This window comes from Rhinolophus sinicus, linkage group LG03, assembly GCF_036562045.2.
Source record: "Rhinolophus sinicus isolate RSC01 linkage group LG03, ASM3656204v1, whole genome shotgun sequence".
NCBI classification, from domain to species: domain Eukaryota; kingdom Metazoa; phylum Chordata; class Mammalia; order Chiroptera; family Rhinolophidae; genus Rhinolophus; species Rhinolophus sinicus.
In genome coordinates, this window is record NC_133753.1 from 175,727,705 (window position 1) to 175,747,745 (window position 20,041).

Genomic DNA, 20,041 nt, shown 5'->3' on the forward strand with positions numbered 1-20,041 from the left:
AATGCTAATTAATACTTTGAAAGAAAATTCTAAGTGATCACTTAGAAATGCAGAATGGCTTACATTAACCCATACTCTATAATGCTATAGAACCCCAAAATGCTCACTACAAACTCACAGCACTCAGAGCTCATCTTAGCCTCCTCTGAATAAAGGTTGGGATAAATTAAAACAAGAAAAAAAAAAGCCATGAAGTCAATGTGATAAATTGCGCTAAGAGAAACTGCTCTCTTTTAAAGTATAGCAATGGTTGTGACTGTTGTCTTTTCTCTATTACTGATTTCAGTTGTAAAAATAAAATAAAATGAGTCTGTTAAGGAAAGACTTTCAGTCAAAATTTGACCAAAATCTGCCTTTCTTCTGTGTTGACAAAAAAATCTCTTTCCTTGAAAGAATCACTGATTCTACCTTAATTTTTATATGTATTCTTTGGTGTGAGTAGACTGATGGTTAGATTGGCAGGAATAATGTGCCAAAGTAAAACTGATTAAATTTGCTTTGATACATTTGATCTCTCTCCCTCTCTTTTCTGAACAAAATTTGGAATCATTTTGATTGCCAAAGGAAATGTCCTACTTAACGAAAGATGTATTTGAATTTCAGTGTTATCTTGATTGAATGTCAAAAATGAAAATATTTATTTGGAAAGATCAATATGCTTTGCTCCAGAGAAATTCATGGCAGCTAATTTTGCCTTTTGTACATTGGAAATAATTACTTCATTGAAGGCCTCTTGCTAAGTTGCATGACTGACATGTAGCTGAAAATAGAAATTGGTTAACAGTGAGTGTTTTTTAGTATTCACAGGGCTCGTAGAATATTTTAAGAGGAAAATGATCAAATTAGACTCTTAATTAAAACTACAAAAGAAGAACTACACATTTCCAATAGGGTAATTAAAGAAAATCTCATGAAAACCTAAAACTCAGTTATGCAGAATCGCAAAACAGTCTCTGCATCTCCTGTGTGTGAATATGAGGTGGGCAGAGACCAATTCCATTACAACTCCCACAAATATGTATTTTACGATGTAGTGTCATATGGGACCTATGTTTTATGAGAATAGATACATTTTGGCTAGTGACACCACGGCTGTGTGTGGATGGAGATGATTTCAATGAGAAACATCCCATGGGACCAATTCTACCCCTGACCTTACATCCCAATAGCCCAATGTACACGGGCTGGATACAGTGCACTTTTAAATTCCTGCCTTCACCTCTTCTTCCACCGCATGGCACTGTTTGTACTGCACCAAGGCAGGAATTCCTTGTACCTGCAGAGTTTCAAGGAATCTTTCTTTTTCTCAAAAATACTCCATGAAGCATTATTCGTGAGCACTCTTGAACCATAAGTACAGAAATATGTAGTTTTCAAAGACTTAGGAACCACGTGGTGGAATTTTCTCCTTATTGTTTCCCTTCTAATATCCAAATCCCATTCCCCAGCAGGGAGGTGACACTGTCATTGTCAGTGTGTACAAACAGTGACCCTGCACTGTCCCAGCACCAGGCCAGGGAGGCACCTACTGAGAGGTCTGATGACAAAGCTTAATCACAGTGGAGATGCACTGTCTGCCTTCATGCAGCTTCCAGTTGGACAGGACTCTTTGGCCCTGAGCCACCAAAAGCAAATCACAGGGCTGAAGAGTAAAGCCAACACCACATGACCAACCACGGGGCGGGGGTGGGGTGACATTACTGACTGATGTCTAACATTTAGATTTCCAAAAAGCTTGGGATATTTTCTTTTTCTTTTTTGAGGGTTTTGATGTTATGACCCTTGTGTGGATTTCAACACAGAAAGGATAATCTGAAACAGCAAAATAAACAGAGGAAACCAATTGTTAGTGAAAAAACAAACCCAGCCCTTGTTATCAAGGATAGTCTGTGTCATGCTTTATCAGTGTTCTTAAAATTCCAGAGTTCCTTTGGTCAGACCAATAATCCATCGTGTCTCTGGCAGCAGCACCTACAGTGCCCTCCTAACATGGACTTCAAAAGACCCAACCGTCTTGAGTTTCCCTTAACAATATAGTTTTGTTTCTTTAAAGACTGTTCAGTGGCTTAAATTTAGCGTATACCAAAGAGTCTTGGGGGGTTGTCTTCAGTGAACATAAAGAAATGACTTGTAATTAACCTGGACATTACTTATGTATCTGTTAGAGGATGTCAACATCAATGCAAGAAGTTTCCTGGGCTGTAGCCATATTTCGGCATAAAAACCAACAATAATCAGTAACACGATGAAATAGCTCATCAAAAAAAACTCCCTGCTGGGAATTCAAGACATGAGATGGAAGCAGAATAAAGCAGCCCCCAAATTACTGAGAATAGTCAGTCAGTTGGCAAGCTTCACTTTGGCTCCAAATGATGGTCAAAAGGCAGTAGAAGTCATTATGCAAAGATGCAGAGTTCAAGATTTGAATTTGAGGTCTCGCTAGTGCTTTAAAAAGTGCAGTATCCTAAAAGAACACAACTTGAGGGGCTTTTTTTTTATGGTCACCCAAGTGCAGACACCTAAGGAAAGCAAACATTTACTTTCTTTCTGAATTGAAAATGACCGACCTGGAATGATACCTAATAATAAAAAAATTATAATGAATATGGAATTCAACAGTGTTGGAAAAGACCTGGACAGAACTTTCAGCAACAGGACCATTCTGTACATTGAGCTGTACCAGGCCACTAAAGGCCATAAAATCCACTTCATACCAATGAGATTTGTATCAGCACTCCAGTCTTAGCATCCACATTCCTTGGAGGGAACGTAAATATGGAATCCAGAGGTCCTCTTGCTTCAGCCTGTGTCTTCCCCACCCCCACGCCCAGCCATCTCCGGGAGAACCACAGAGGCAGCTGAGGAATGTCTCAACTTAGGGAAATGATCTGATCACCACCGTCCTCAACAACTAACATTCTGCACAACCCAAGTATCTGTATTACACATTTCCGAAAGTGAAATTAGGGAGAAAGCTATCTGAGTCGAGCAGGTATGATGTCCTTCAAAAGCTTTGTGTAAAAACTCTAACTGTGGAAGGTTAGATTGATAAGCAGACAACCATTTAGATCGCCCCTTTCAAAAGAGTTCATGTTAAAACATCACACCTACCTTATTGAAATAAATTAATTATGGTAAAAAAAATGTACCATCTTAATCGTTTTTAAATGTACAGTTCAGAAATGTTAAGTATATTTATATTTTGTCACCTGCCTTATTGTTTAATTTACGTTATTTTATTTACTATAACTGAAGAAATTAACACATTGTATTTTAATGCAGCAAAGTTGCAATCAATGCATTTAAATCTCCATTTTAAAGGATTACAATAATTATTTTAGTATAGCCAAAGACTTCATATATGAATTTTACCATTTTCGAAATGTAAAATGCACAATTATATCACACAGTTACATCTTATGACTTCAAAAGTTTTAATTAAAACACAAATCTTTACAGGTAAAAGCAAGAGTCCTCCTACACCTGAGACAAACAAAATGTATTACTAATAAAGTGCCACTGTATTAGACAATGCCATTCAACTATTTCCTTTTTTTGGGGAAAGGGGAACTTTTATTTCAAAAGAATATAATATTATAGAATCAGTCATTTTCACCATTGTTTTATCACTTGTTTTGTACTTTGTAACAAGAACTTAAGAGCGCTTACCTATAGTAAATATTAATCACAATAAAGAATCTTTCTCAAGGACCATAGCAATGATTTATGACAAGGTGACAGTCATCACTGCATACAGTCTAGTGTCCAGAGCTCTTAAGAAGTGTAATTTTAATATATAAAGAACTACTGCAACTCAATAATAAAAAGACAACCCAAATAAAAAATGGGCAAAGGATCTGAATAGACATTTTTCCAAAGAAGACGTACAAATGGTCAATGAGCATATGTAAAGATGCTCAACATCATTAGCCATCAGGGAATGCAAAACCACAGTGAAATACCATTTCACACACACCAGGATGGCTATAACCAAAAAGACATAAAACTAGTGTTGGCTGGAATGTGTAGAAATTAGAACCCTCATCAACTGCTGATGGGAATGTAAATAGGGCAGCCACAGTTCTTCAAAGGTTAAGCAGAGTTACCATGTAATCTAGCTATTCCACTCCAAAGTATACACCCAAGAGAAATAAAAACGTATGTCCATGAATGTTCATGGCAGCATTGCTCATAATAGCCAAAAAAAAAAAAAAAAAAAAAAAGAGCAACCAAAATGTCCACCAACTAATGAATGGATAAATACAATGTGGTATGTCCATACAATGGAATACAGTTGACCACAAAAAGGAATGAAATGCTGATACGTGTGACAGCATGAATGTACCTTGAAAACATGCTAAGTGAAAGAAGACATCATTTATTGTATTATTCTACTTATATGAGATGTCTTGAATAGACAGATCTATAGAGAAAGAAAATAGATTGGTGTTTGCTTAGGGCTGGGGTAATTAGGGAGTGATAGCTAAGGTGTTTAGGGTTTCTTTTTAGGGTAATGAAAATGTTCTAAAATTGATTGTGGTGATGGATGCACAACACCGACTAGACTAAAAGCCATTAAATTATACACTTAATATGGATAAATTGTGTGCATGTGAATTATATCTCAATCAAGTTGTTAAAGAAATGAATGCAATCTTGAAATAAGACAAACCAGCTACCAATAACCAGCTACAAATAAAAGAACCTCTCTTTCTATTGTAAAATAGGTTTATACCATCCTAAGGAACAAAGGGAGCTTAGTGGTGAGTGGCAAAATTTGGCAAAACTTCTCTAGAGAGAAGCTGAAAGTCTGATACGCATTACTATATATCCATCTGTCACACGAGGAAAATGTGCTTATATGATGTATACAGAAATTTTCAGGCACTTGACCTCACTTGGTAGTTGTTACATTAGTGTTCAGATGTTTATTTAATGGGAAATTATATAATGACTGCAAATCATGTTCCCACAGAACATCTGTGTTCTGTAAGCTCAACCCAAATGTTTTCTGCTAAAATCAAGTTATGATACTATGTGTCTAATTCAGAGGGGAAAAATGAATAGATTAAAGTCAATAGATTGAATTCTCTTAATTTTAAGATTTTTCACTATGAAATTTTCTTAAACCTTTCTTGCCTTCTATTCACCTGAATGATAGCTGAATGAGAGTTTGAAAATAATGAAATATTATACCTAAGTGATACAGACAATTTGAAATTGTCAATCCTGCTTAGAGATAATCGTGTATCCTGTGCATGGAAATGTGCTTGTAGTTCTGCTCTTCTACTGCATCAGCGCCATATTTTCTCATAGTCAATGTGTTCCTATGTCATATAGAATTCAATATGTGAACATTTTTAATGTACCTATAAGTGTTATGAATTTTTAGTGTTATTCCTAAATATGTTTAAGAACTACTACATTAATGTCTGGTTTGAAGACTCTCTTTTGGGGTCCACACCAAAGGAATGCTTTCAGATATGTCATTAAGCACAAGTTCTAAGATTCCAGTATAGAAGCTACTAATGTTCCCATTTTTTTCTTCAATACTTAGCATGTGTAGATTAAGTATGCTGATAGAATTTTTTTGTATGTACCACTGTATCACAATGTGGGAAAATTTTGCAATATACTTCCAGGAAGTTAGCTTTAAAATAATAAAACAGCTCTTAGCACAAACACCTTTGAGAACAGTGCATTTAAATTACAGTTTAACTAGAAATAATCTAGTTGAGACATCTTAAAGTACAGAAACAAATTCTGGAAAAAGCTGTAAATTAAAAAAAAAATGTTACCAACAGTAGAGAAACAGTCAGAGTACAGTACTTGTCAGAGTTGGAAGGACTTTGGAAAACAGAACAAACATAAAAAAACAATGTGTGTACAAACACACACTCATATTGTTCTATGATGAAAAATTGTCCCAAAATTTCATAGCATAAACATTTGATTGCATTATTTCCTACTAAAGACTTATCACGCTCTGGCTGCAGGGGAGTTTTGGTAATTAATAGGAAGCAGTGGTAGAGAAGCTGGTGCCATAATTGGAAAGAAAGTAAAGAACTTGGTTGGCAACACTTTCTTCGAGTGCCTGACAGCTCTTGGTGTGTGTGTGTGTGTGTGTGTGTGTGTGTGTGTGTGTTAGGATATTAAAAAAAGATAAAATATGTTAAAATCATTCAAAATGTTACACCTGTCTTATGTTTCCTTTGCTTTTAAAAATGTAATGAAATAGCTGATACTTGCTTCAAAACAATCCAGTAGTTGGAGGGAATGTAGGTGAGGGAGGAGGCTCAGGGATATTACAGATCAAAAAAGACTGTGTGTATATATACCCTCGCAGATGTTTTCCCAGGAGTACTGACAAGTCCTGGCAATGTGGATGTCATGTTACCAGGCGGCACCGGTGAGACTACAGTCATCCTGCTCTTATAGAACTAATCCTGAAAGGTTAGCCAACGGCTCTTTCTGACTTGTTCACTTGCCCTCAGAGTCACAGAGCTCGGGTACTGGCCAACCTTAATCCAATGCCCTGTGAAAAGGAACCCCCTTAGTAATTTAGGGGACGTTTCTTCCTTCTGAAGAAAATTCAGATAGAAACAAGCAATTGTTTAAAATAAATAAATAAATACGAAGGTGGCGAAACCTCTTTCTCCAACTGAGGATGTCCAGAAAATGCACATCTGAAAGCAGTGTCACCTGTTGTGTAGATGTTGATGGCTTAGCAAAGCCAGTGCAGTCATGGGGAGTGCACTCACTGGTTTGCTGCTTGGGGAGCTGAGATGACTGCAAAGATCTTCTCCATGAAAAAGCTAAAAAGAAGTTTATCTTGTCTGAAAAAATGAATTTGCAGAAACATGAGACTTGGGGAACTAGATTCTACCCAGACTGAAAATTGGCTGGATCATTCTGGCAGATCAATCCTCCAGCAGAGAATACCACCACCCTAAAGCCTGCTTTCTGCTTCTCGTGAAATGCCCACTACCCACAGAACACATACAATCCATGGCATTGTCACAGAAAGCTTTGTCTGGCTGTAGAACCTTTTCTGTCTCTCTATTTCTCTAACATCTCTGCTAGTAGAAACTAGCATCTTTTTACTTGGCTTTATGGGACACAGAGAAGTCTTTTACAATGGAATGCAGGTTCATTATAATTTCCAAGGTAAGCAGTTCTCCTAGCAGAAGTCCATTCAAATCAGAGGCAATAGCCTGGGGGGTGTGTGTGTGTGTGTGTGTGTGTGTGTATACTCTTGTGGTTTGCTCTAAAACAATTTCTATGTTGTTTTATTTATATAAATGGTAAACATTCATATTATTTAAATGACTTTGAACAAAACCATATGGAATAAATAATTAAGCTACTCCTCTGGGAGCATGTGTTAGTAGGAGCCGGGGGAAATCCAGGGAAGGCTTCCTGGAAGAGAAGGTATCTGAACTAATAAGGACTTGAACTAAGTGATGATATCCCACCCAAAGAACAATTCTAGAAGAACTATACAGTGATGGTCCTCTTTACACAATAAAGTCACTTGGAGAACTATAAAGAAACTTCAATTCCCAAGCCCCATTTCAGACCAATTAATTGAAGAATTCTGGGCGGGTGGAAGGTGGAGCCTGGGAACTGTCCCATGCAGCGTAATTAATCGGAATGGAAGGCTAGAAGTTAGAAGTGCACAAGTTGGTGTCTCATGCAGAAGCATCCCTGAACCCTAGGCCCCACCCACCACATCTAGCCCTTAAGCACAAATCTCTAGTCAATTCATTAGGTAACTTGCTCTCCTGGAAACCATTATTATATCAACAGAAGAAAAGCATCTCTTCCCAAAACCTCCCCCAGACATGCAATTCCAACAGTGGTTTAAGGAAATGATCAAGTTGGTAAAATCTTATTTTTCTTAGAGAATAACTTAATTTTAAAGAAAGTTTTTAAATTTTTGTTTTAATTTTTTCTTTTTTAAAGAAATGTTCAAAAATTTCTTACAAACCAGACCAATCAAAACCCCAGGTAAACTTAAAGCTGCTGAAATTCACAGACAGAAATCCCAACTCACACAAGCCCAAGTGTTCTGGAAAGTCTTGTCTCAAACAGAGCCTTGAGCCTGGGGCTTCCGATCTTTCAACTCAAGAACTGTTCCATTTTGACCACAATTTTTTTCCATAAACATTCAATTCTGAGGGATTAGGTGACCACAGGCTGAAACACACTGAGACAATGGTTTGTTGCAGCTTATACCACAGCTGCCCCAACCCCAGCTGGTATTAGCAGAGGGGTGGGTCCAGGTCACTGTCCCTGTCTAGGCATGTGTCATATGGGGCACTGAGATAAATTCTGGGAACACAAAAGGGCAGAGGGGAGGGCAACCAGGATGGTGAAGGGTTTAAAAGAATTGGGCACATGAGAAGAACTGGGACACCTGGGCCATGCTCAGGTGCCCTCAGGAAACCATCTGAAGAATGTCATTCTCTACTGCTCTATGTAGTGCAATGAGGACCACTGGTGGACCTCTCAGGAGGCAGACGTCTGCTCAATAGTTTGGACCATCTGAGCATGAAATGTTCAGGTGGCAGCTGATGGCCACCTTCCAGGGATGCTGGAGAGGGGGTTCCCACCCTGGGTGCCAAGTTACACAGTGTTACCTCTACATGCCTTCTAGCTCAGAGAGCCTCAAGTCACATAGCTCCCCTCCTGAAAGCTGAGCAGCTCCCCTCTGAAAGGGAAAGTTTTTGTGGTTGAAACCCTGTCAGGCGCATCTTCTCTCTGAATTCCCATCTGTGAAGCCACGTTCTCCTGAGTGACTTTTGCTGGGAACCTCACAGAGTCCCACCCCAACTCTTACTGCTCTTAAAGGTGAAAGAGTCAGCTGTGAGGAAAACAAGACTGGACCAAAAAACAAATACAAACCAACCAAACAAAAACTCTTTCCCTGCTAATAGAGTTGTTTCCTGGCTAGGGAGCCTGAAAAGTGTAGAGTCACAAAGAGGGATGGGGGCATTGCCGGTTCCCTACTTTATTCTGCCACTGGGCTCATCCTGCCTGGCCACCATGACCCTGAGCTATTCCAGCCACAAGACTATTTCCCAATCAGACTTTGAACTCCTTGTCATCTCCTTGTCCCTTGTCAGGGACCCTGTCGTCTTCATTTTGATAAACTCAGGTCCTAGAAAAGTTGCTGGTCCATAAAAATCCTCAACAAATGCTTACTGAATGAAATTGTAATGGAAAAGTAGACATTGTCTAGGACAGTAAGACTTTTATAATATATTTTATTTTTTGGATGTATCAATTTTTTTCAATTATAGCTGACATTCAGTATTATTTTATATTAATTTCAGGTGTACAGTGTAGTGGTTAGACGTTTACGTAATTTATGAAGCAATTCTCCCAATAAGTCTAGTACCCACATGGTACCATATATAGTTATTACAATATTATTGACTATATTCCCTATGCTGTACTTTACATCCCCATGACTGTTTTGTAACTAACTACCAATTAATTCCTTCACTTTTTTCACCCAGCCCCATAACCCCTGTCCTATCTGGCAACCATCAGTTTGTTCTCTGTATCTATGAGTCTGTTTCTGTTTTGTTCGTTTATTTTGTTCTTTAGATTCTACAGATAAGTGAAATCACATGGTGTTTGTCTTTCTCTGTCTGACTTATTTCACTTAGCATAATACCCTGAAGGCGCATCCATGTTGTCACAAATGGCAAGATTTCATTTTTTTTAATGGCCGAATAATATTCCATTGGATATATGTACCACTTCTTTATCCAATTATCTATCGATAGGCACTTAGGTTGCTTCCATATCTTGGCTATTGTAAATAGTGCTGCAATGAACATAGAGGTGCATATTTCTTTTTGAATTAGTGTTTTGGAATTCTTTGGATAAATATTCAGAATTGGAATCACTGGGTCATAAGGTAGTTTGTAATTTTTTGAGGAACCTCCAAAGCGTTTTCCACAGTGACTGTACCAATTTGCAATCCCACCAACAATGCACTAGGGTTCCTTTTTCTTCATATCCTCGCCAACACTTGTTGTTTGTTGATTTATTAATGATAGCCATTCTGACAAGTGTAAGGTGATATTTCATTGTGGTTTTAATTTGCATTTCTCTCAAGATTAATGATGTTAGGCATCTTTTCATATGTCTATCGGCCATGTGTATGTCCTCTTTGGAGAAATGTCTGTTCAGGTCCTCTGCCCATTTTTTAATTGGATTGTTTGTTGTTTTGGTGTTGAGTTGCATGAGTTCTTTACTACATCAAACTTTTTAGTTTGATGTAGTCCCATTTATTTTTTCTTTTGTTTCCCTTGCCCAAGGACACAGACCAGAAAAAAATATTGCTGAGAGCAATGTCAGAGAGTTTACTGCCTATGTTTTCTTCTAGGAGTTTTTCGGTTGGGCTCTTACATTTCAGTCTTTAACCCATTTTGAGCTTATTCTTGTATATGATGTAACAAAGTGGTCTAGTTTCATTTTCTGCATGTATCTGTCCAGTTTTCCCAACACCATTTATTGAAGAAACTGTCTTTATCTCATTGCATATTCTTGCTTCCTTTGTTATTGACCATAAAGTGTGGCTTTATTTCTGGTCTCTCTGTTCTGTTCTATTGATCTATGTGTCTGTTTTTATGCCAGTACCATGCTGTTTTGATTACTATGGCCTTGTATTATAGTTTCATATCAGGTAGAATAATACGTCCAGCTTTGTTCTTCTTTCTCAAGATTGCTTTTTATATTCAGGGTCTTTTGTGGTTCCATATACATTTTAGGATTATTTGTTCTACTTGTGTGAAAAATGCCATTGGTATTTTGATATGGATTGCACTGAATCCATAAATTGCTTTGGGTAGTATGGACATTAACAATATTAATTCTTCTTGTCCATGAGTACAGTAAGCTCTTCCATTTATTTGTATCTTCTTCAGTTTCTTTCTTCAGTGTCTTATAATTTTCTGAGTACAGGTCTTTTATCTCCTTGGTTAAATTTATTCCAATTTTTTTATGCAATTGTAAATGGGATTGTTTCCTTAATTTCTCTTTCTATAGTTCATTATTGCTGTATAAAATGCAAGTGATTTCTGAGTATTAATTTTGTATCTTGCTACTTTACTGAATTCATTTATCAGTCCTAATAGCTTTTTGGTGGAATCACTCTCTATATAATATCATGTGATCTGCAAATAATGACAGGTTTACTTCTTCTTTTCCAATTTGGATGCCTTTTATCTTTTTTTCTTGCCTGATTGCTAGGGCTAGGACTTCCAATATTATGTTGAGTAGAAGTGGTGAAAGTTAACATCCTTGTCTTGTTCCTGATCTTAAGGAAAACACGTTTAGTTTTTCCCTGTTGAGTATGATGTTAACTGTGGGTTTGTTGTGTTGAAGTATGTTCCCCCTGTTCCTACTTTGCTAAGTATTTTTATAATAAATGGATTTTGTCAAATCTTTTTCTGTATCTATTGAACAAACCTTGCATCCTAGGAATAAATTACACCTGATCATGGTGTATGATCTTTTTAATGTATTTACTGTATTTGGTTTGCTAATATTTTGTTGAGGATTTTTGCATCTATGTTCACCAAGGATATCAGCCTATAATTTTCTTTCTCTTTCTTTCTTTCTTCCTTCCTTCCTTCCTTCCTTGCTTTCCTTCCTTCCTTCCTTCCTTCCTTCCTTCCTTCCTTCCTTCCTTCCTTCCTCCCGTCCTCCCTCCCTCCTTTCCTTCCTTCTTTCTTTTTTGTAATATTGTTGCCTGGTTTTGAATCAGGGTAATGGTGGCCTCGTATAGGATGGAAGCCTTCCCTCCTCTTGAATTTTTTTTGGAATTATTTAAGAAAGATAGGTGTTAGTTCTTTGAATATTTAAAATTCACCTGTGAAGCCATCCAGTCCAGGACTTTTGTTTGTTGGGAGGTTTTTGATTACTGATTCAATTTTGTTAGTAGTAACCTATCTGTTCAGATTTTCTGTTTGTTCTTGATTCAGTCTTGGAAGAGTATATTTTCCTAGAAATTTATCCATTTCTTCCTGCTCACCCAATATGTTGGCAAATAACTGTTTATAACATTTTCTTATAATCCTTTGTATTTCTGTGGTGTCAATTGTCACTTCTCTTTCATTTCTGATTTTATTTATTTGGATCTTTTTTTTTTTTTTTTCTTGATGAGTCTGGTTAAAGGTTTATAAATTGTGTTAATATTTTGAATCTTTTCAAAGAACCAGCTCTTGGTTTCATTGATCATTTTTAGTGTTCTTTTCCCCCCCCCAGCTTTATTTTGTTTATTTCTGCTCTGATCTTTATTATTTCCTTCCTTCTATTCACTTTGGGCCCCATTGTTCTTTTTTTAAAAAAATTTCTTTAGATGTAAGGTTAGATTGTTTATTTGAGATTTTTCTTGTTTCTTATGGTAGGACTGCATTGCTATGAATTTCCCTCTTAGAACTGCTTTTACTGTGTCCCACAGATTTTGAGTTACTGTCTTTTCACTTTGATTTGTCTCAAGGTATCTTGATTTTTTTCATCATTGCCAACCCATTCATTGTTTAGTAGCATGTTATTTATCCTCCAGGTGTTTGTGTGTTTTTCATTTATTTTCTTGTAATTGATTTCTAGTTTCTTATCATTGTGGTCAAAGCAGATGTTTGATATGATTTCAAATTTTAAATTTATTGAGACTTGTTTTGTGGCCTAACGTGATATTCCCTAGAAAATATTCCACGTGCACTTGAAAAGAATGTCTATTTTGCTGCTTTGAGATGAAATGTTCTAAAAATATCAATCAAACCTATTTGGTCTAATGCGTCAAGTAAGGCTGCTGTTTCTGTGTTGATTTTCTGTAAGGAAGATCTATCCATTGTGATGTCAATGGGATGTTAAAATCCTCTATTATGACTGTATTACTGTTGATCTCTCCCTTTATGTCCATCAATATTTGTTTTACATATTTAGGTGCTCCTACATTGTGTGCATAAATGTTTACAAGGTTTACATCCTGTTTGATTGATTCCATTGTTGTTATGAAATGTCCTTCTTTGTCTCTTACAATAGCCTGTGTTTTAAAGTCTCTTTTGTTTGATGTAACATTGCTACCCAAGCTTTTAGTTTGTTTTCATTTGCATGAAATATCTTTTTTCATCCCTTTACTTTCAGTCGGTGTGTGTCTTTAGATCTGAAGTGGGTCTCCTGTAGACAGCATCTGTTTACCGTGTTTCCCCCAAAATAGGACCTAGCTGGGCAATCAGCTCTAATACGTCTTTTGGAGCAAAAATTAACATAAGACCCAGTATTATATTATATTATATTATATTATATTATATTATATTATATTATATTATATTATATGACTTGGTCTTATAGTAAAATAAGACCGGGTCTTTTATTAATTTTTGCTCCAAAAGATGCATTAGAACTGATGGTCTGGCTAGGTCTTATTTTCAGGGAAACATGGTAGGTTTTGTTTTTTATCCATTCAGCTACTCTATGTCTTTTGTTGGGAGCATTAATCCATTTACATTTAAAGTGATTATTGAGAGGTATGTATACTAGTTATTTCCATTTCATTATTCATATTTTTCCCCTTCTTCTTAAAGAAGTCCCTTTAACATTTCTTGTAATACTGATTTAGTGGTGATGAGCTTCTTTAGCCTTTGCTTGTCTGAAAAGCTCTTTATCTCTCTTTCAGTTTTAAATGACAGACTTGTTGGGTAGAGTAGTCTTGTTGCAGGTCCTTGGATTTCATCACTTTGACTATTTCATGCCAATCCCTTCTGGCCTGCAAACTTTCTGTTGAGAAATCAGCTGACAATCTTATCGGAGCTGCCTTGTAGGTAACTAACTGCTTTTCTCTTGCTGTTTTTAAGATGCTTTGGCATTTTAATTATGTGTTTTTGTATGGAGCTGTTTGGGTTCATCTTGTTTGAGACTCTCTGTGCTTTCTGGACTTGTACGTCTATTTCTTTGCCAAGTTAGGGAAGTTTTCAGTCATTACTTCTTCAAATAGGTTATCAATCTCTTGCTCTCTCTCTCTTCTCCTTTTGGTACCCTTATGATGCCAATAATATTATGCTTGATGTTATCCAAGAGGTCCCTTAAACTATCCTCATTAAAATTTTTTTTTTCTTTTCGCTGTTCCAATTGGATGTTTTCTACTACCTTGTCTACCAAATCACTGACTCCATCTTCTGCTTCATATAATCTGCTATTGATTCCTTCTAGTGTATTCTTCATTTCAGTTATCTTACTGCTGCTACTCTTATTGTCCATAGCTACTAATAATTGAGCAGATACTATGTGCCAGGTGTAAATGCACACAACAACCCCATACCATAGGTACCATTATCACCTTCATTTCACATAGAATGAAAGGGAGGCCCAAAGAAACTCCTCCCCACCAAGATAGTGACTTTTTCTTCTTCAATAAAATGTATGTGTGGGAGAAAGAGAATAAATCTACTGTCTCTTTTCTTGTACATAAGTGTCTGTAGTATTTCAAATAGGCCTCAGTTATACACCAGAGCCATGGCAATGAATAGTTTAAACTACTAAAATTTTCTTAAGTGATTTTGGCTCTCATTTTTGCAAATTCTTAACAAACCCTTCACATACTATGTGCCAGAATTAAGAATTGTCTCGCTCATTTTTTTGCCCTCTTCTGTTAAATGAAATAACAAAATTTGGGATCACTTTTATTGCAACTGCCATTTTTTTTTTAAGCCAAGGGCCATATTCTGAGGTCCTTTATTGTCTCTACTTGCATTTTCTCAGGTAAGAGAGCCCTTTGCTGGTGATTGCAGCTTGGTAGCTTCACTATAGTTAAGTCCCATATTCCACTGAATTCACTGGTCTATATTTTGGAAGGAAGTCGCCTAAGGAATATATGACATTATGAAGCTTCTCACATGGAGGAGGGATTACAGGCAGGTGTTTTGTTTTGTTTGATATTCTGTTTTGTTGTGTGTGTGTGTGTGTGTGTGTGTGTGTGTTTCATTTTGGATGCAAAAAAAAAGAAAAGAAAGAAAGGAAAAAAAGAACTGTTAAGAGTTTTCCAGGAACACATGGATTCCAAAGATCTCTTGTCATTGGAAATATTTAGGCAGAACCTGGACAATGACTTGGAAGGGATTTTGTAGGGATGGTTGGACTAGATTAGTGTTTCCCAAAATGGAGTAAATATAGTGGTTATTTATTTATTCTAGTGGTACAGAAACGCCTCCTTAATTTTAATTCACATGGTGAGAAAGTCACTCTTCTAAATTCTCTTTCAATCCTTTGGATTACAGGGAAGAAAAAGTCTTATTTTGGTGCTCATGTGTTATTTAACACTTTGCTAACTTTTTCACCCCGCCCCCGCCAACCCTTTTGAAATGAGTGAGCTAGTTTCAGGCACTCAGAGCCTTTGGCAGGCAACAGTATCAATCTAGACTTTCATTACCTTGTAATTTATTATCTCCTTCACAAGACAAGTAATAGGAGGTATCTATTTTCCATAATGATTTGAGGCATTGGAAGAAAAGTAGGTTGATTTAAAGAACATTTTCAGTAAATGATGGAAATACCATGATTCAAAAAATCAGATTTGGGATCATGTTCTTAAAATTAATTCAATTGTCTCTTTTTTTGCTGGGAGTACAGAGGACCATCCTTAGACCCTTATAGTTGAAACTGGAAATTGCTTACAGATATTGTATAATTTAAGGCATGTGAGGAAGCTTCCCCCTCCGCACCCAACACACATCTTGTACGCATGTATCCTCTGTGCCTAGCTCAGCTCTGACAGTAAGCGCTCAAAAACTAGTTATGAATGAATGAAGGAATGAATGAATGGATGAATGAATAAATGAATGTTAAAAGATAAACTTCATACATGTTATAATCCTACCTCCAGTGTGCCCTAGCATAGGCTCCAGACATTACTGCTACTTTTACTGTTGCTGTTGAGACCCCCTCACCGACCTTTTACTTACAATTTGCCCAATTCCACAGTGATTGCTTGTCAAAAGTGATCCTCCCCCCTTGCAAAAAACTGGAGATACAAAAGGTTTCCTCTCAGGAGATGGAGGAGTGTACACTTAGCATGAGAAAAGAAGAAAGCACTAATTTTCTGAAAAGATTCAGAAGTAAAGAGGAGGTGATAGCTATGACTACACACCACAGCTTGAAAAGGAGTTTAATTATTATCTAGTGAATTTAATCAGGCTAATCCAGCCAAAGAAACTCATATTTTGGGCAAGAAATATTTAGTTTGGCTGACTTTCCTGACCAAATCAATAGAAACTGGTGCCAGACCCCTATTTTATTGTGTGGTGTGTTGGCAGAGACATATTTTTCTTGTTCAAAGAAAAGGTACTTGAGTACAAAATCTAGCCATTAGGCTTTTTCCCAGCTTCTCTCTGGCAGCTTCTGGAATGCTAATGTACACCAAGGATGTTTGGGAAGAATGGAATGTCAAATTCAGGAAAAGGAGAACACGGTTTGCAGGGGCTTTAGAGCCACAACTCACAAACACGGTTGTTTCAAGGACAAAAACCTACCTTAGATATCTGAGAGTTTAAACGTGACTTTAGGACAGTTAAATGTACAGAGTCTCCTAAAACAAAGTGCCTAATACAACAAATGCAATAAGGGTTTTATCCATTTCAATTTCTGTCTGAACAGATCCTGGGACTTTCGAACTGAAGAGCATTAAGTTTGTCAAGCATTTTCCCATTGGGAAATGCTTTCTATGGAAACATACCCTCTGAGCTCTTCTTCCGGGGTTCCCGTCAGGTGCAGAAAAGACCAGCACAGCTATGACACAATGTGGAGACACCCAGAAGTTGGAGAGGAGAAGGTTTCCAATAGCTGTTGGTTTAGCAATAAATGTGGTGTTTGGTAGCTGACTCCACGTTAAACTAAACTTTGGCATGGAACGGTCGATAGTGAAATAAGGTAACCTATGAAACCCAGTGATAGCCTGATCAGCGCACAAGTTTATCAGTGCATTTCTTGTAAATTATTGCACTGACACTCAAACCTGAGTTCTAATTTTGGTAGCCTGAGGGTTGGACTGGACCTGCAGATGTGCTTTGTTTGGCTTGCAGTTTTTTGTCGTGTTAATTGTATCAACACAGTAAAATCTAGAGGTTCTTAAAATTTTTTGGATTTCTGGATTCTCTTGAAAAATGAGAAGACTTGGCCCTTGGTGACACATGGCTGGAGCTGATACTTTTAAGGTCACAATAGTCTCCTTGCCTCCCTTTGTCTACACTATTCTGCAGCTGGGTCACTTTCTACTTATCACACTTGTCCATGTTACTTCATCTGTCGAAGAGAAATATTTCTCTGTATCCATGACTTTATCAAAGTAGGAAAACAAACAGTAGCCTGAAATGGCAGTTTTATATATATATGTCACCTGCTTGGCCACTGGAGGCATTTGAGTTTGCTTTTCCATTCTAAAATAGTGGACCCCCACTTTGGTCCCTCCCTAGGCAACACATTCTTTAGTAACATCTTTCAACACACACAGGGATCCTCCAAGGCTGTGTGCAATTTGTAGAAGTAACCCCTCTCTCTCATTCTCACTGGATCATATCCTGCTGTGGTTTAGAATCATTGTACTTAAAACTCTGAAGTAAATTCTTATCGAATCAACCATTCATTCTAATTAGTCATAAGTACCTAAATTACTGTGTAGCTTGGAAATTACTGCTTTGAGACTAACACCTTAAAAAGATGCTTGGTAAACTAAATAATTATGCCCCTTGTCTTAACACAGTTCTGGAAAAGAGCTGACACTCTCTTAATGGTCCTAAGTGACAGCATTCCCAACTTGCAATTAGGTTACCTTTTAGAAGTTCATTCTATATTGGTGGCTTGCAGCTTATAATTCCTTTCTCTTTAACATTATTATAAATGATGATTTCTCCAAGGTTTACCCACAAATTGCCTCTTAATCAGGCAAAAGGGATTGTGTCATAGTATTTTGTCCTGCATAATTACTCAGCGAAAGCTCTTATTCCTTCAGTAAAGTTGATGTATTAAGTATTAGGAAATTTCACTGCAAGGTAACTGCCCACTAGGATCACTACTAAGGGGAAGTAATATTTTCTCAAATTGTACCTAATGGGGGCTTTCCCCTTAGAAAGGGTAAAACAGTAGGTATTGAGCACAATGACCAGCAAGCAGAAACCTCTAAACACTGGGCCCACCCTTGAAGAGACAGGATAAAGGAACCCAGGACCCCTCAGCCTGTGTCCAGGACAACTGCGGGTACTCAATTCAGACACCGGCCAGTAGGGATGGTGAAGGCGGACTCCTTGCTCCCCTAAATATAAATGGCAGATATGAGTTCTGTCCTCTAGGTGCTTACTGCAAAGAAGGTGCTTCCCAGAGAAATGGCAGCACATGGATAATAAAATGAGGTTGTGCCCTCACCTCAGCATTGATCTAGCTTCCATAATAAGAACTGAGACTGACATGATCACCCCTGGTCAGTGGTGGGCAGACCAGTTTCAAAAACAAGTGCGCCAAACCCTCCTGTCTGCAAGATGGTTTTATGGGCAGTTCTTCCTCCAATGGGAGCTTCCTGCACATGCAATCACTTGTTTAAAGACCTGGGCAAGTGGAAGCCAGCAGAGCGCTATGGCTCGGAGGAAAAAATCTGACATAGTTTCTGTCCAAGTAATGTCCAGCCCCCCTAAGGCATGTGGTAGTTAGAATCTGGCCCCATGACTTTTGAGTTGTACTATGAAGTTTTAATTACACAGAGATCTTGAAAGGAGATAATAAATATCCCTGAGAACTCCCTGGGTGGGGAAAAGATGTGCAGAGCCAGTTCACATAGGTGGAGTGACTCGCCTAAGAGGGCACAGTGAGCCAAGGGTGGAACAGGGTCAGGAATACCTGAGTCCTGGGCTTTAGCTACAGACCCAGAAACCATCCTGCTGGGGCAGTGTCTATGGACTTTCGTTCTCCAAGTCAGAGATGTGCTGTGAGGAAAGAGAAGAGTGGGCAGGAAGGAATGTACTAACATTTTCCTGCAACCTCTTGGCTCCATTTGTATTTACCAATCACATATACCAACGACTCCAGCCAATTTCCCATGCAGGAGTAAATTGTTATCTCACTGCCATAGAAAACAGAGTCCTACCCAGCAAAGTTTCTACTTGTTGAAAATCCAAGTATCAACTGACAAAATATCGGGATGGGGAAAATCTCCCACCCCCTCCCCATTCTCCCACCAGCGTAAAAAGCAATGAGGGTGTGTGGACCACTGGAGGAGGAAATGAAATCATGCGGGTTCACCAGGAAAAGATAAAGTGTCCGTGGCAGCAGAGTTGGTGAATGTGTTGTGGGCATTACCTCTTGATGAGGCTTCCAAGAAGGCTCCCGCTCAAGTCCTGGTGGCTCTGAGAACAAGCATTCTTGCATCAATAGCTAATAGGCTGTCCAACCAGATGTTATCTGGGTGGGATAAGAGGGTGAGAAAACAGACCTGTTGTACGCTGTTGTCAACTATACGGCCGTGGTCAGAGAAGGCTGGTTGTGTAGTGTTTAGCAGGGCACCTCTTTCATAGTGAGGCAGACCAGATTACGTGGTTGTTTAAATCCGTTTCCTCTTGTGATTGGTAAAATACGAGTTATAATCATTCATGCATTACTAAAGCCTCCTTTCCACCATTTTGAAGGGACTTTTTCTTTTTTCTAGAACAGAGCATGCATCCAGCGGAAACCTAAAGCATTTGTTTTTCTAAGCAATCTTTTGTAATAAGCACTCTTTAAACAAAACTGCTGATGGTACCTGTGACAAGACTGGAGATGATAAGTGGTAACACCAGCATCTGTAACATCCTCATCAGAAGTTCCCCAGGAAAGGAGAAGTACTTGACTTCCCGGTAGCTCATTCTGTACGGTCGGAGGGCAAATCCAAGGATTGTACCTGAGGAAAAAATAAAAGAAGAAAAATTGTCTCTTTTGAAACTGAAGTAACAGTCCTAGAAAAATGAGCAAGTGTTTGGCTGGTGATCACACCGGTCTGACAGGA

The 20,041-nt window shown here is 37.9% G+C and overlaps 1 protein-coding gene across 1 annotated transcript in view; it reads right to left on the minus strand.

The window, feature by feature from the left end:
• The window catches only part of SLC1A3 (solute carrier family 1 member 3), a 78,169-nt gene that overhangs the window by 37,462 nt on the left and 20,666 nt on the right, over positions 1-20,041 (minus strand). Inside the window, exon 3 of the mRNA XM_019737239.2 lies at positions 19,799-19,936. Within this exon, the coding sequence (XP_019592798.1) occupies positions 19,799-19,936 (138 nt within the window). The remainder of the gene's footprint in view (positions 1-19,798; positions 19,937-20,041) is intronic.